The following is a 16737-nucleotide window of genomic DNA, read 5'->3' as shown; positions in this document are numbered from 1 at the left end:
AGAGCCGGCAGAAGGGACAGCCCAGCCCAATTTGATCTCAGACTTCTGGCCTCCTGAACCACAGAAGACTTCTGACTTTTAAGCCTCTGTGTGTGGTACCGTGTTATGGCAGGAAGCTAGTGCACACTCCCTCATGTGATGCATTTCTTGCCATGATTAGGCCCTCTGCTCAGATGGGAAAAACGACTGGAACGTGACAGGCAGCCGCCCAGGCTTCGGCTGGAGCTTCCGGAGTTGAGGGAAGGAGGCTGGAACCAGAAGCTGGACCTGGGGCCTTGCCCCGGGACGTGGTGGGGGCGGGGCCTTGCCACGGGGCGGGGCGGACCCGGAGCTCGATGCGCTCGGCGCTCCCAGAGGCTTGCTCGGTCCTCGGCTGGCAGCCCTGCGCACGCCGCCCATCCCGCTCCCTGAAATCCGGCACCGCCGTCATGTCGACCGCCATGAACTTCGGGGCCAAGAGCTTCCAGCCGCGGCCACCGGACAAGGGAAGCTTCCCTCTGGATCACTTTGGTGAGGGTGGGAGTCGGCGGGCGGCATCATCGTGGCTCGCGAGTGTAGCGGCGGAGCCTTGGGGAGGGGAGGGTCCGAGGAAGGGGAGGTCCTAGGAGCGGGGTGGGTCCGAGGGGAGGACCCTGGGAGGATCCTATCTGAGACCGGTGTCCCAGGGGGAGGGTCTGAGGAGGGGGCGGGTACTAGAAGGGGAGGATCTTGGGGCGGGTCCTGAGGGAGGGGCGGGTCCTAGGGGTAGGTCTAGGGGAGAGGCTGGGCCAGAGGGTGTTCCGGAGTCCTGGTCAGCTAGCCCTGGTCAGCTAGTGCTGGTCAGCTCAGGGCTGTGTTCCGGGCTCCAGTGTCAGGGATCCTGGGTATGATTCCCATAGCCAGCAGTGCTCCAGGCCCGTCCCAGGCTGCTGGACTGGACCTGCCCTGATCCTCTTTGGGGGCTGACAGAGAAACAGGCTGGGGGACCCTGTGAACTGAAGGTCCCCATGGGGGCCTGGACTCTCCTGGTGAGAGCTTACTGGGACTATGGCTCTAATGTGACAGGGATAGTACACCGACTCCGCGAAACAGAATTAAGTTCTTTTATATATATATTAGCTTTTTAAAATTTTTTTTTGGTGTAAATGGACACAACACAATGCCTTTATTTTTATGTGGTGCTGAGGATCGAACCCAGTGCCTCACACTTGCAAGGCAAGTGCTCTGCCACTGAGCTACAGCCCCAGCCCCCTATAGCCCCAGCCCCCAAACAGGATTCAGTTTTAATCTTCCTCTTGCTTTTACTCAAAAGTGTGGTGCCAGAACATGAGCAACTGTTATTAGTGGTAAAAGTGCCAGTTATTTTTATTTTTTGGGGGGGGAGGGTTACTGGGGCTTGAACTCAGGGGCACCCAACCACTGAGCTACATCCCCAGCCCTATTTTGTATTTTATTTAGAGACAAGGTCTCACTGAGTTGCTTAGTGCCTCACTTTTGCTGAGTTGGCTTTGAAGTTGTGCTCCTTTTGTCTTAGCCTCCAGAGCTACTGGAACTATAGGCGTGTGCCACCAAGCCCAGCCTAGATTCTTGTTTCTTTCTTTAAAAAAAAAAAAAAAAATATATATATATATATATATATGCTGTTGATAGACCTTTATTTTATTTATTTGTATGTAGTACTGCGAATCGAACCCAGTGCCTCCCACAAGCCAGGCAAGTGCGCTACCACTGAGCCGTAGCCTCAGCCCTAGATTATTGTTTCTTCCCAAATATTTTGTTGTGAATTTTTCCAAAACACAGTGAAGTTAAAAGAACTCTTACCATAAACTCCCCTGTCCCACTATCTTGATTCTGCCCTTAACATTTTACTGCACTTGGTTTTGTCTTTTGAGTGTCATTTTCCATGTTTCTGAAGAAATCAAGGTTTGTTTTTGTTTTCCCTGTGCTGGGGATGTAGCCCGGGGCCTCACGCCCGCTGGTCCCTATGAGGGAAACAAGTTTTGAAAAGGACAGTGATGCCACTCTAAGGCTGCTGTGTTGGCAACTCATGTTTTCACTGTGAAAAGAAGACATTTTCCTTATCCTTCTAGGCGAATGTAAAAGCTTTAAAGAGAAATTCATGAAGTGTCTCCGTGACAATCATTTTGAAAATGCTTTGTGCAGAAATGAATCAAAAGAATATTTAGAGTGCAGGATGGAAAGGCAAGTAAAAGCTCACTATTATGACTTCTACTCCCACTTCTCCAGCCAAAGCTGTTTTCTTCCCTAAAAAGCCATTATTCAGCCTGGGAGTTCAACTTGTGTATTTCAGAACTATAGGGCGTTTGCTAGTGTAATTGAAGCTTATCACATGAGATTGTACTAGAAGCTGTTTGGCAATCCTGGGAACCGTTTCTTGAGTGACAGCATTACCCATGATTGCATTCCTCAGAGCATTTTCTTTCCAAACTTGGGTGCTACTGACCTGTCATTAAGGTTTTAGAGTCATACATCATAAAATGCTGAGTCAAAAGATTTGAAGATTGTGCAGGTACACAGTTTATTTCTTTCACATTCTCAGACTATAAAAATATGCATTGTGTCATTTTGTTCCACTTAAAGCTGTTTGGAATGTGACAGGAAGACAATAGACTATTGAAAAAATGATGAAAGATGGATGATTCTTCTATCTTAACTAGAATTCACCATCGTTCACTTTTAAACAAAAACAAAACATTTCTAACTGTGACCTGTGAAGCTTTTACTTAAAGTAAGAGCTATTTTAATCCTTAATGTGACAAAACATGTAACATATAATTATATGATCATGGTGGGAGTTTTCATTTTTTGCTTTTTTGAGGCCACAGTCAGCTCCCTAAGGAATTTAATGTTCAGACAGGTGATACCGCCAGTTATGGATGACGAGTTCTGCTCCCTCACATGTTGAAGTTTGAACATTAGAGAAGCACACCGAGGCAAGCATATAAAGCAAAGTTTATTTAAAAAGGGGTAACATAGACTTCTCCCAGGACAGAGAAGGGGACCACAGCTGGCATCCTGGTATCCCCAGAAGTGAGGGTGTTCTGCCTTTTTAAGGTCTTAGGCTCCCTTTGTTCTCCTGCTCTTTCCCTATCTCTCCTTCCTGCGTGTGTGACTAGCCCCTGGAATGCTGGGTGGGATGGCCCAAAGGTGGGAAACAGGTGGACTGAAGGGGGAAGGACAGGATGGAGCAGCCCTGGACACATTAATTAATAACCTTATAGTTCTCTGTAGGGAGGGGCAATTCCTGGGACAGGTTACCTTGGTTAGAGCTGGGGCAGGTTCTTGATAAGGGTGGAGAAAGGGCTGTCAAGAAATTAACATTTCAATCCCTCAGGGGACAGTCTCTACTTCCCAGTTTCACTTAAAATTGTCTTCCTTGATATGATCTGACTTGATTTACCTATCTATACTGACTGCTGTCTAATTCTGGCTTCACAGTTTGACATCAGTGGTCTACTTAAGCCCTCTTTTCAGTTTGAGCAACAAACTTTGAACACTTCCTCAAGGTTCAGATGTGTGCCTTCAGTGTGGACCTTTGGGACTGTAAGGGTGATGGGCTTTGGCATTGTGGACCTCCTGTGAGGCCCTTGTCCTGCCTTCATTGGTGTTTCTTGGGCTCACAGGGACTTGAATGTCCCAGGGCCACACTAAATCCAGCTCCTGCCACCTCTAAATTGCACATGGGTTGGAACCACATCTTTGAATATCTTAAGCCGATAGATCTTTAGGAGGCTAGAACTGAGAATTTCTTCTTGGTGCTGCCAAGCTTTCGAGAAGAGTGATCTCTGCCTGTGCCTGGGGTGTAAGCAGGTCTAGATATGCTGGAGAAAGTTAGCAAATAAGATGAGCATTCCATGGGCTGTCCACAGAGCTGGGCCCAGGCCACAGCTGCTCCTACCTGGAGTTTCTTCAGAGGATATGGTGGATGTGGGAGCCGGAAAGGTGTCTGGCCTCCCTGATGAAGGCTACCAGGCAGGTCTGGGAAGAGGAAGTCTCACTTTCCCTGTGTGTCCTGGGCTGAGCTGCAGGCAGCTGCCCGCATCTGCACCTGTGCTGCACTCAGTGCTGCTTGGATGCAGCCAGTGAGGATAGCAGGAGAAAGGACATGGTGCCACAACGTTCAGTGGTTTCACTGACTGGCCAGGTGACATTGAGGCAAGTGTGCAGCTGTGTATGTTTTGTTTTGCTGAGTTATTTCAACTGGATAATTGTGGCTGGTTGGTTGTTCATGAAAATCATCAAACATCATAAAAGATAGTCAAGGTTGGCCTACCCAGACTCAGGTCAGGATATCACACACCTGCTGCTGGCCCATGTAAAACATGAGCATGCATGTGTGCACGTACACACACACCCACACTTTTAACCATTTACTTTCTTCCTTCCTTTTTTCTGTGCTAAAATCCCAAACCCTCTTTTATCTCTACTTATTTTCACATGCATCTTTTCAGAAAATGGTTCTCAGTAGAGTTTTTAAAGTTCTCATGCTTGGGCTGTTTCAGCACGAGGGAAAAGTAGGTATCTGTCTTGGAGGACCATATTTTCTCCTAGAAAAAAAGTCAAAATTGGGGTTACATTGGCGAAGACTAATACATAATAATCTAAGATCTCAAACCTCTGTAGTAATTTAAAAGTTCAGGTCCTGTCTTAGGGACATCAGGGTCATATACATGACCTGATGGAGCATCTTCGCTCTTACCATCCACCCTGAGATGGGACCATGGGGCCTCTGGCCTGGAAAGTGAAGGAGCACTTGGTATGACTTGGGGACCATCAGCGTTGCTGCCATTATTACCCTCAAGAACAAGAAGTATGGGACTGTAGTTGTGGCTCAGTGGTGGAGTGCTTGCCTTGCACACGTGAGGCACTGGTTTCGATCCTCAGCATTACATAAAATTAAATAAATAAAGTTATGTGTCCATCTACAACTAAAACAGCTTTAAAAAGAACAATAAATCTATAAATATCCCACTGCACTGAATCATGAAGTTAAATACCTGTGAAATGATGGCACTGTTATAAACAGGACTAATTTTGCTTTTTATGAAGATTCCAGAGTGATTCTTGGCGGGTATGTGAGTGGCTCAGTCCTTAAACAATGACTAGGAAATGGGAAAAATTTGTAGCTGATTCACTTAGGCTAAAGAGAGCTCTGAAACCGTTCTTGTAGCCGTAGGACTTGCTGAAAGCCATGGGGCTGGCTTCCACGAGGACTGTGGGCATCTCTGGCTCGTGGTCTTTCCTCCTTGCTCCTTCTTCCTCTTGAACATCAGTGGCAGCAACAGGGCAAGCACCGCTACACTTGCTTCAGGTGGTCCCTGTAACAGATACCATGGGCAGGCGGCCGGAACCACCTGTGGTCCCGAGTAGTATAGGTTGAAGTCTGGCGTGAGTCTCTGGTTCTGGAGTCAAGGTGCCAACAGGCCTGGTTCCTGCTGGAGGCTCCTGCCCTGTCCAGCTGCTAGAATCACCTGTATTCCTGGGCTTGGAGCCCCTTCCTCCATCCTCATAGCCAGCTGTGGTGCATCTCTGATCCTTTTGCCATTTCCTTCCTGGGCAAAGCCAGGAATGGTTCTCCAGTTCTAAGGATTCAGGTGATTCGATGCATCCACCTACATAACACAAGATACTCTCATCTCAAAACCTGATGATTAGCAGCCAGATTCCCCTTCCCCAGGTGAGATAGCATTCTCCAGGCTCCAATAATTGACATGTGCACATCTTGGAGGTCATTATTCTATTGGCCAGGCAAAGTCTAATAGGTGGGTGTGAAGAGCTGTTGGCCAGATGTGTTCTTTACCGAGATGTAGTGAAAATTTGTTATTGTTTGCCTAACATGGAGTCTAGAAATAGCTTGTGAATTCCATGTTATAGAATTGTACTAAATGGAAACATACAGTTCTGAGGACATCTTGAATGAAAGGGGTGGGCCCAGGTTTTGTTGGCCTGGCGCCATTACTGGTTCGTGGGGCGAGGCTCTGATGGGAACAGACACCTGGCTTTACTTCTTGCTGTCCTGCTCAATGGGCAAGTTTCAACACTTTAATCCTTTGAGGGGCAAAAACACCTTTGATTTTTCAAATATGAAAAGCACAGGTGGGGCACCAGGAGAGACTAACACAGTCCTTGAGGTGTTTTCTCCCACTGTGCTCTGAGCCCCTCCCTTCTCCCTGCTCTCTGAGCCCTCCCTCCACCCCATTCTGAGCCCTTCTCCCCTGCCCTCTGAGCCTGCCCAAGGCAGGGGAGGTGGGAGGCCCAGCAAGGGCTGCACAGTGCCCAGTGTTGGGAGTTGACTTTAATGGTTTGGGCTTCTACCAGCACAGGAGGAGGCTGACACCCAGTGGTTATAGGGGGGATGCTGGCTGCCTGGGGTCTGACAGATGGGTCTAGTAGCTGGCCTTGGTCTTTTGCTGGTGGGGCCAGGCCCTGACTGTGTAGGACTGAGAGGAGCAAAATAGAGCCCACACTTCACATATTAAATATTTTAAAGCTAATAAATTATTAAGTAGTGTGTTCCATTCTCCTGCCTCATCAGATACGCCTTCATGATGACCTGGAGGCCAGGTGTGAAGAGGTCCTGCACCTGCACATGTCTGTCCCAGAGTGCTGTGGCTCTGGAGCTGGGCTCCTCAGCCCTTGTTCACCTCCTCCCTCGGGGGCTTCACACACCTGTGTGGACACCTGTTGATGGCCAACCTCTGTCCACACCCTCAACAGCTTCCTCTTCTGAATTGTGAGGTGGTGCATGCTTCCCCCAGGAAGGCAGGCCACAGAGGCCCTCAAAGTGTCTGAAAGCAGACATGGAGGCTTTGGGTGGGCACCACCCTCTGGGGAGGGTACAGGCAGAGGGGCCCATCAGACAATACTGCTCTGTCTCTAAGACATAGAATGAGGTCCCAGGAACCCCCCAGGAATGGCTGTTGTGACAGAGCAGTGTGTGGTGGGCCTGGGTAGACCTTGCTCTTGCACCTGACAGCTTCCGTTTTTTCTTTTAGGCAGCTGATGGCACAGGAACCATTGGAAAAACTTGGATTTGGTGACTTGATAGATGGAAAATCAGAGGCAAAAAATAAATCTTAATGAGAAGATGACCAGTGGGCTGCGTCCAAGAGGCGCTCTGAGGTGAGCACAGGCCCTTCTGCTCGAGGCCCTCACCTGCCCACGTGGTCCTCAGCAGCAGGCCTTCAGGATGTAGCCAGGTGGAGGTGCCTTGCTTGTGGGGATGACTTGTGGAGGACTCACCTATCTCCTGGAGCACCCCAAATCATTTTCAAAAATTTCTGTTTCTTTTAGAGCCTCATTTACCTTTTATAAGATGCTTTTATCTTTAAATCTTGTGTATCACAGGGTCCCAGGAGGCTCCTGGTAGAGACGACCTGCGGAATGCCACCCTCACGCTGCAGTGCTCTGGGTAGCGCTCCTTACTGATGCGCCAAGTGTGCAGATTCCAGTCCCTGACACACACATTCTGTCCGGAAATGACTTCCTTGGCAAGGCATTGCCCTGTTTTGTGCTCCTGCACAGGCATGCCAGTGCATCTCCTTTTTTTCCCCCAATAAAACTAGAATATAAAATAGGAAGTGAGAAATAATTTGGCTTTTTGACATATTTGGCTTCTTGATTTTTTTGTTTATACCTTGCACCAAGTATCTTCATAACCAAAGTTTTGTTTTCTAGTTAGTATTAGGGTATATTAAAAACTAGACATTTAATTTCAGTAACTTATTGTACTGCTGAAGAATAAAATATCAATCCATTTGTAGTGAGACTATAAATAATAAAATATCTCATTTCATTTGTAGTTAGAGTGGGTTTTTTTCTATTTTTTTATCCTATTATTACACCCCACTTCTTTCACTGCCAATACTTGCTCAGAATCCCTGGGTGCATCCCAGTAGTGGTGCCCTGGTGTCAACTGAGTTCTTTAAGTAGTGCTTACAATGGTGGCTCTCGGCCCAGGTGTCTTTCTTTTTCTTTTTTTAGTACTGAGGATTGAACTTGTTGGTGCTTAACCACTGAGCCACATCCCCAGCCCTTTTTATATTTTATTTAGAGACGGGGTCTTACTGAGTTCCTTAGGGCCTTGCTGAGTTGCTGAAGCTGGCTTTGAACTCATGATTGTCCGCCTCAGCCTCCTGAGTCCTGAAATTACAGGTGTGTGCCACCACGCCCCCGCTCTTGGGTCTTTTTCAGAATTGCCTGTGGGTTGCTTAACATCACAGGTATTCTGCTGTATGCCAGAGTTCAAGGCCACCAACAAATGCTCATGTACATCTGGGCCTGTTTGCGCTCAGACCTGCCCCTCTTCGCAGTACCGTTGGGAAGGGCTGGCCCTGCAGACTACCTTCCTTGGCTCCTGGGAAGTGTGTGGAGGACAGTAAGAGGAGGTTTGGGGGGAAGAGAACCAGGGCATGACCCTCTGGTGGCAAACCTTCCCCAGGCCCGCCAGGAAGGGCAGACAAGCCTGCCAGTTGTAAGCCCTGAGAATGGGCCCCTCTGCACCGTGGGCCTGTGAGGGGTGGAGGCTTTCAGCTCATCCCCAGTTCTCTGCGTTTAAGGCCTTGAGTTTTCTGTGCCATGGTGAGCCCTTTCTCTGTTAGACATCCCAAACAACCTTGCGGGAGGGGATGTTTCTTGGGCTGGGTTCATTTCCACATGCCCACTGAGCATGGTTATCACGTGCAACTGCTCCTGTCTGCAGCCTGTTTAGCATTTGATCTCTGTCATATTCAGTGTGCTGCAGAGTTGGGGCTTATTATTTTACTTTAAAAGTCTTAAGCCAAACTGAGCCATTCTTAAGTATTTTTTTTTTATTATTATTATTATTAATTTTTTGGGTAGTGAGGATTGAACCCAGGGGTGCTTAACCACTGAGCCACATCTCTAGCCCTTTTTATTTTTTATTCTGAGAGAGGGTCTCATTAAGTTGCTTAGGGCCTTATCAAGTACTTAAACTGGCCTCGAACTTGCAAGCCTCCTGCCTCATCCTCTGGGATTACAGGAGTGCACCATCATGCCCAGCTCTAAGTCTATGTGTACAGTGTGCACATTGCAGCACATTTTGCAATTGCAAAGCATTAAACAACCCAAACTCCCTTCTGTGCCAGATACTGTATGAACTGCGACCTCCATGCAGCAGAGCACTGCGCCAGCAATGGAGGAGGACAGGCTGAGCTGATGTGATGAGTGGTGCCACATCCTAATAAGCAGGGAAACGCAGAGCCACAAGAGCACCTGTTGAACATTACAGAGAAGGGACACGGGAAGCCATAGGATTATTCACTTATTTGTACAAAAAAAAAAAAAAATCAGAAGGATAAACCAGAAACTAAATGGCACCCACTAGGCAGAGAAGCCTTGGGAATGAGGCCTCTCAGCACCTATGTTCTGCCTGAACTGTGCTCAAAACACACGAACCAGGATGTGGGGAGCCACTGATGGCAGAGATGGCTCTAGGCTGGGTTACTTTGGAAGACATTTTAACCAAAGCTAACTAGAAAGATCTTTAGGTAGTGAGCTCATTTTCCACATGGACCATGATTCTGGCCCCATTTATTCTAAGATGGAAAATTAGAACAGCACTGTAGATGATGAGAACCCGCTCTGTTGAACTCCTAGCTTTCTAATGTAAAGACAGCTAGATGTAGAAATTGGGGGGGGGGGGCAGTGCACAGGCGGTGTGAGCAAGCGAGTGTCCTAGCCCTTGTATGTGGAAGGCCTAGGGCCATGACACCCAACCCCAGGTCTGGGTTCTACCATTCTCTCACAAGAGGAACCAGGATCTTCGTGGAGGCTAAGGCCAGGGCGGGGGAAGTCAAGATGAGCTCAGTATATCTGCCAGGAAGTAAGGAATTACTGAACAAGTGCCCAGCTTGCTGAAAGGAGTTAGGAGGCAGTAATGGAGCTCCCACTGGCCAAACCTGAGATGAACTGAGGAAGAAAATAAATAATGATGGTGCTGGGCTACAGCTACAACGGAGGAAATAATTGAATAAATATGCCAGTGGTAGGAGGGACAGCTCTTCCTTGTGAATTCTGACTAGTATGGAAGAATTGATGGGAACAAGGTATCATGTGTGACAAACACTACAGTGATAATGGCTGCAGACAGGAACCGTCAGTAGACAGTGAAGTTACTAGCAAAATGTGAGGCAAAACACGTCTTGAGACGCCTCCACTCCAGATGCTTAGTGATTACAAAGGGAATGACAGTGACATTACAGGGGTGATCCCCTTGGCCATGTGGTCATTGCCAGGAATGAGACTGACTTCAGCTCATGCCCCGTATCATGCACAGAGGACACAGCTTTGCTTCTGAGGCTTGCCCCCAATACACAGTCTGAACCTAATCATGAGAAACAGGCAGACCCACCCTGGGACCTTGCACCAGACAGTTGCCCATCAACATTGTCAAGGTCGTGGAACCAGGCACCGTGGCATGTGCCTGTAATCCTAGTGGCTCGGGAGGGTGTGGCAGGAAGATTGTGAGTTCTAAGCTAGCGTCAGGAATTTAGCAAAGCTGTGTCTCAAAAAGGGCTGAGGATGTAGCTCAGTTACTATCATACGCTGAGCACAGAAGAGATGTGGGGACTCAGTGCCATGTGGATCCTGGCTTCTGGGAAGGGACATTGGGACATTCTTAAGTGCTGAGAACTTGCAGGTAAGCCAGTGGAGTGGTACCAGCATGGATTTCCTGCTTTGATTCTGGACTGAGGCTGTTCAGTGTTTTGGGGGAGCTGGGTGTACGGCCTTCTTATTGGTACCACCTTAGGAAGTCTGAAATTAATTTGAAATATAAAGTTTAAATTTTTTTGTATGAAAGTCTTTGTAGTTGAGCTTTCTGTATATACGATTCAATTCTCATTTTGAAATAAATTTCAGTCACAGATAATGCAGCAACAGGGGATCATAGGAAAGAAAACAGAGCACCCTGACATAGCCACCATTGCACGGTGACTCGCATTCCTTACATAGAAGCAGGAGCTGCCTGACCCTGAATTTCTAGGTCTGGTTTGCAAACACGGGGTGCTCAGGGGGAACCCAGCCAGTCTCCCACCAAAGGTTCCCAGAAAATATTTTTGGTAGTCATATGACAAGAGTCTTTTACCATATAGAGAATGTGTTTTTTATTTATCCCGTGCACCTGTACCTTCAGCCGTTATGACATCATTAAAAGATGCCCAGATAGCCAGAGGTGCAGCTTGGTGGCATGGTACCTGACGAGCATGTGAGAAGCCCTGGGTGCCATCCCCAGCACTGCAGAACAAACAATTGCTTGGAAAATCTTTCAAGAGCTCTCCTTCTATGTGACATAATGGGTGAATTTGAGGCAACCCTGGTCTCAAATGTGGGCCCATGATCTCCTTCTCAGAAGGATGAGGACTGACCAGAGGCCAGCAGGGCCCCTCCTTCGTCTGGCTCATGACCCCCAGGAGGGAGTGCTGCACATACCTCAGGGCTCCGCAGCCTGGGTTGTTGGCACCCCCTCTGCTGGCCCCACCCACCCTGCCTAAAGATTTTTCCTGGGGCAGTGGGGATGGGGGGTCTCCGGTGTTCATTTTTAATTGCTGCACTAATTCCTCAGACCCACTGGCTTAAAGCAAAACAAAAGTACTGCGTTGTGAAGTCAGGCTCTAAAGCAGTCTAAGGCCTGTGCTCCTGCAGGCGGCTCTGGGAAAGTCCGTTTCTCAGCCTGTGCCAGATGCTGGAGCCACACTCCCCAGTGTTGGCCCTTCCTGAATCGTCAATCTCACCCTGCCTCTGTGCTCACATTTCTAACTCTGACCCTCGTGCCTGTGTGCCCCACAGGTAGCCCCAGTAATCTCCCCGTCACAAGACCCTTAATTAAATCGCTTTGGTAAGTCCCTTGTACCATGAGAAGTACCAAGTTCACAGGTTCCAAGGATTGGAACCTTGATGTCTTGGGGACATTATTCTGCCCATCACACTTCCCCAAATGTGAAAAACATCAGCAGTGATTCTCACCTGAGTCCCAAAGGCAGCCCTGTGTAAGGGACCCTAGCCCTGTCCCATCCTGCAGTTTCTAGGAACAACCTGGATCTCTTGAGTAACTGTGACTAGTTTCTCTCTCTCTCCCTCTCTCTTTTTTAGTACCAGGAATTGAACCCAGGGATGCTTAATCACTGAGCCACATCCCAGGGTTTTTTGTTGTTGTTGTTTGTTTTTTGGTGGTGCTTGGGTTTGAACCCAGAGCCTTGTGCATTCGAGGCAAGCACTCTACCAACTGAGCTACATCCTCAGCCCCTTCCTCAGTCCTTTTTATATTTGTTTTGAGACAGGGTCTTGCCAAGTTGCTCAGGGCCTCACTAAGTTGATTAGGCTGGCCTTGAACTTGCGATCCTCCTGTTTCAGCCTCCCGAGCTGGGGTTAGAGACATGTGCATCACCATGCCCAGCAAGCAGTTGGTTTCTCTTATTTGTTGGCAGCAGTCACATCATAATGGAGTTTTCTCAGGACTAAGTTTAAATCCTACGTTTTTCTGAGACCTTTGGCACTCCTTCCTGGCAAGTGACACAAAGATCAGTTATATACTTAACAGACAGGAATGGGAAGTGGAAGCAGCCCCCATGCGTGTGGCATGGACCCCGCTGGGGAAGCATTTGTCTGTTAGACTAGTTCTAATCTGTGCAGCAGGGAGGGGCCTGGACACCACACAGGGAACATTGGCAATATTGGGATGCAGTTGTTGGAGGACGTGTAGCATTTTCTTCCTTGTATTTTTATGACTATGTTTTATAACAAGCATGTATCATTTTTATAGAAACAATAAAATCATTAGTTTAAAGAAACCCCTTGTGTTATCATTCTACATCCTCTATAAATTATATGCCTGTGTTAATTTCCCATCGCCTGTGAATACGCCAGTCGGCTGGTTCTCCTGGCAGACATCGTGCTGGCTTAGGAGTCGGGATGCAGTTGGTACCTGCTGCTCTTCCACGAGGCACATGGAGCCGGCCGGAGGCTCTTTGCTGCGTGGGGACAGGAGGGGCCCAGCTTGTCTCCCTGATGGCATCATGGGTGCTGTGGGGTGGGATCCTGTCTGTCAGCTCGTTTCCCCTGGGAGAGACACAGAGGAGCCCAGGTGTGCGTGGCCTTCACACTAACGCAGGAGCCTGCAGACGACAACACAGGGAACACGGACCCCTTTGTGCGCACGACCTCCTCATGCGGTCTGCTTGGGAAGCCCATGCTCCCATCTTTGGTGTATGATCGCACCCAATTTGTGCTCAAATTAAGCTGTTCAGTAATTTAATATCTTTGTGGGTGAGAAAGCAGGGATTTTATTACTGCCAGAAACACTGAAGAACTTCCCATCGAGCCACAAGACAAGTGACTTTGTCATAATACTGTGAACAAGATCACGAGTCTCCAGCCTTCTGGAGGAGTGAAATCACATCTCGGGGCCATGCTCACTGCGCACTGTAAAGTGAAGAGAGCGCTGGAGTGCGGAGAGGTGCCTCCCGGAGCGGAAGGGCTGGGTTCTGGTGCAGGCGTCAGGAAGGCTCCTGTTCTGCTGGCAGCCAGAGTGAATATCAGCCCCACTTTAATATCATTAGGGAAAACATATATCCCACAACTGCACCCAGGATGCCCTGTAAGATGGGCCCAGGGGCTCAGAAACCCAAGTGGGCACTTTTGTGAGGCAGTTCTGGGTACCGATGGATGCTGGGGGCCTGGGAAGCTTGCTTGCTGGAGCTGATGGGAGGTGAGGGCTGGAGGCCAGGGCAGTGTGTGCTCCTGCATCTTGATCTGGCTTTCGACTGCCCCCTGCTGGCCCGTGTGGATGGAGGAGATCCTATGCTATTCAGGTGCAAGGCAGCATGGTGGCAGTCATCACGGCTGCCCTCCAAGGGCTCAACCCCTGAGACTGGACCTGCAGAGTTTGGAATGGAAAGTAGCACCGTGCGGAAGACATGCTTCACCCCTGGCTCCCGCAGGTGAGTTCAGCATGTGTCTCAAGCTGCCAGAAAGTCCTAAGGATTTCTGAGTCAGAGCAGCAGGTTTCCTTGGGCTGATTCAGCAGCTGAGGGAGGCCTGGCATCTGTTCTTTCAGACCCCAAACACACGAAGAGCCAAGGCAAAATTCAGATCCCTAGGAGAAAACCTGTGAACTCAGGGAAGGGAGACAGGGACACCGAAATGAGAAAAAATCACTGTCTCTGGGCAGGAGGTTCCCACTGTGCCCTGGGCACCGTGCACCTGTTCTTTGTGAGGCCATCCCTGAGCTGAGAGGCATGTGCTCCTCTCCCAGATGGGTGGCAGGGAGGAGGCTGTCTGGGATCTTTCTTTATACCCCACCAGGGTCAACTTTCTAGAATAGGTTCCTCTTTCCAAGTCCCTGAATGGTGACCCTTCCTGTTGCTGGGCGGCCGACAGGCCTCGTGTGCCTCTCCCTCTATGTGCTGCACCACACCCTCTTCTGGGGCAGAGGGGAGCCTACCTCCTGGTACAAAGGACAAAAGAGCAGGGGCCCATCTGGCAGACTGGAGTGGTGTGGCGAAGGTGGCTCTGAGATAAGAGTGAAACTGGAAAGTAGCGATACCCCAGGAGCCACTGCAGAGGCCAGGCTCAGGCAGGAAGTGTCCACACTCTGCCCTCGACCACCCACCAGGCAGGCACAGGGCATCAGCCAAGGCTGAGCTGGAGCACTCCATGCCTGCAAACCATCAGGCCTGGCCTGGGCACAGTGGCTGCTCTGGCCAGGAGGAACTGAGCACACATCTGGAGCCTGTAGTCACAGTGACACCGACCTGCCTGCACTCACAGTGCTAAGTCAGGAGCACCAGCCTCTCAGTTCAGGTCAATCAAGAGCCACTCCAGAATAGTTACCAGGGATCTCCAGCACCTGCACAGAGTGGAGGCTGGGGACAGAGAGCAGAGAAATGCACCGGCTGGTGCTCTCACTGGCCATCTGTGTGGGTGAGAGACAGGGCAGGCCCTGTGTTTCTGGGGCAAGAGGTGTTCATTCCAGATCCTCGGAGAGGAAACGCCAGTTTTGAGACAAGGATAGATAACACAGCCCTGTTGTCGTTTCCCACAGCCTCTCTTCAGGGCTCAGCAAGAGACCTTGACTTCCAATAGCACCCAATCTTGGGTGTACCCAAGTTAGCAAATGAAAACATGCCTGCTCAGGAGGGGCTCTTTCTGATGGCTTGTCTCCATCACAACTGGGCCAGGGGTGGAGGTGGAGCCAACCAGGTGTGTGGCAGCAAGAGTCCCCTAGACTGAGGACAATGGTGCCCTAGGTGGGAGCAGGGGGGCAGGTGCCGGGGAGGAGACATTCCCGGCAGAGGAGGGACAAGAACCAGGCATCATGTCTTCTCCAGGCTTCATTGCATGGCTGGCAGGGAATCGATTCTCTCTGAAAGGTGCTGGGGAGTGGTTGATGACTTTGGGGGCACAGAGTCTGCAGGGTGCCTGCCTGAGGACTTCACAGAAGCCTGGCCATTTTAGGCAGGAAGGGAGGGAGCTCCACTCAGGACAGCCTCCCATTCATCTGCAGGAAAGTCCTCGCCTGGAGAATCGGAAACACTGTGGTCTGTCGCCCCCTGCTGGATGGTGATGGTACTGCAGTCCCTGGAAGGGTTACCTGATTCTTTATATTATGGAATTGTAAGAGTCCTTTGTAAGTAAATATTTCTTGTGTCCTTAAAATCTACTGCTCAATTGGGGCCACTAAAAAGGAGCTGAGTTGGGGCTGAGGTTGTGGCTCAGCAGTAGAGCGCTCGCCTAGCATGTGCCAGGCCCTGGGTTCCATCCTCAGCACTACATATAAATAAATAAATAAAGTTATCTTGTCCAACTACAATTAAAACATAAAAAAGAAAAAAAAGGAGCCGGGTCCAGAAAAAGGAGGGAAGCTTCCAGCACTGTTTCGAGCCGGAAGTTCCAAGTTCAGCTTATGGATGCAGCCCCAGATGACCTTTCCCTGTGGGGGGGCCTGGGCTGTGTCCAGAGAGGCAGCTTGTCATTAGAGGCAGGTTGGAGAAGGAAGGACGGTGTGTCCAAGAACACCTATCCGGCCCAGGTGCAATGCTAGCTTCACCACCTTCTCGTGGGTCCTAGGGCTGATCTCCATGATACACCCCTCCCCCAACACCATTTGCCTCTGCCCATTGGAAAACTAAGCAGAATTTTTTTTTTCCCAGTACTGAGGATTGAATCCAGGGTGCTTCACCACTGTGCCACACCCCCCAGTCCTTTTTATTTTTTATTTAGAGACAAGGTCTCACTGAGTTGCCTGGGCTGGCCTCGAATTGCAATCCCCTGCCTCAGTCTCCCGAGTTGCTGGGATTACAGGAGTGCACCACCACACTGCCGCCACCTCCAGAAAATATTTTTAAATGCCCTGAGTGCACCCAGTAGACCCTAGCAGCCACAGCCCCCCAGAGGCCTGAGACCTAGCTGTCATCTTTGAAAAGATGCCAGAGGACTCCCTGCTTCCAGTGGGCTTTGGGGCCCAGTACCACACCCAGAAAGGTGTGCCGAAGCCATCTTGGTCCTGGGAGAGGTGTTGCCCTCCTGCTCCCTACTCTGTAGTGTGGGGTATGCTGGCTCCGGTCTTGGGACTGTGCTGGGGTGGCTCCCTGATCACTGTTCCAGTCTATCCGCTTGCTGAATGTACTTGCCTGTCTCCACGAAGCCTCTCTTGAGCAAAGCTCCTTGGAAACACTCCTGTGCTGCCGAGCATCTTCCCTTTTGATTTTTCTGTTTTTC

General features: G+C 49.6%; 1 protein-coding gene across 1 annotated transcript; it reads left to right on the top strand.

The window, feature by feature from the left end:
• The first annotated feature begins 351 nt into the window (after positions 1-351).
• Positions 352-7801, top strand: Cox19 (cytochrome c oxidase assembly factor COX19). The gene is made up of 4 exons (XM_078023563.1): positions 352-510; positions 2070-2185; positions 7000-7122; positions 7348-7801. Exons 1-3 carry the CDS (start codon positions 429-431, stop codon positions 7078-7080), a joined length of 279 nt encoding a protein of 92 aa, XP_077879689.1. The 5' UTR covers positions 352-428; the 3' UTR covers positions 7081-7122; positions 7348-7801.
• The last annotated feature ends 8936 nt before the right edge of the window (positions 7802-16737 follow it).

Source organism: Ictidomys tridecemlineatus, chromosome 10 (assembly GCF_052094955.1).
Source record: "Ictidomys tridecemlineatus isolate mIctTri1 chromosome 10, mIctTri1.hap1, whole genome shotgun sequence".
In the NCBI taxonomy this organism is placed as follows: Eukaryota; Metazoa; Chordata; class Mammalia; order Rodentia; family Sciuridae; genus Ictidomys; species Ictidomys tridecemlineatus.
The sequence above is the reverse complement of the archived record's forward strand: the minus strand, read 5'-3'. Positions and strand labels throughout refer to the sequence as shown.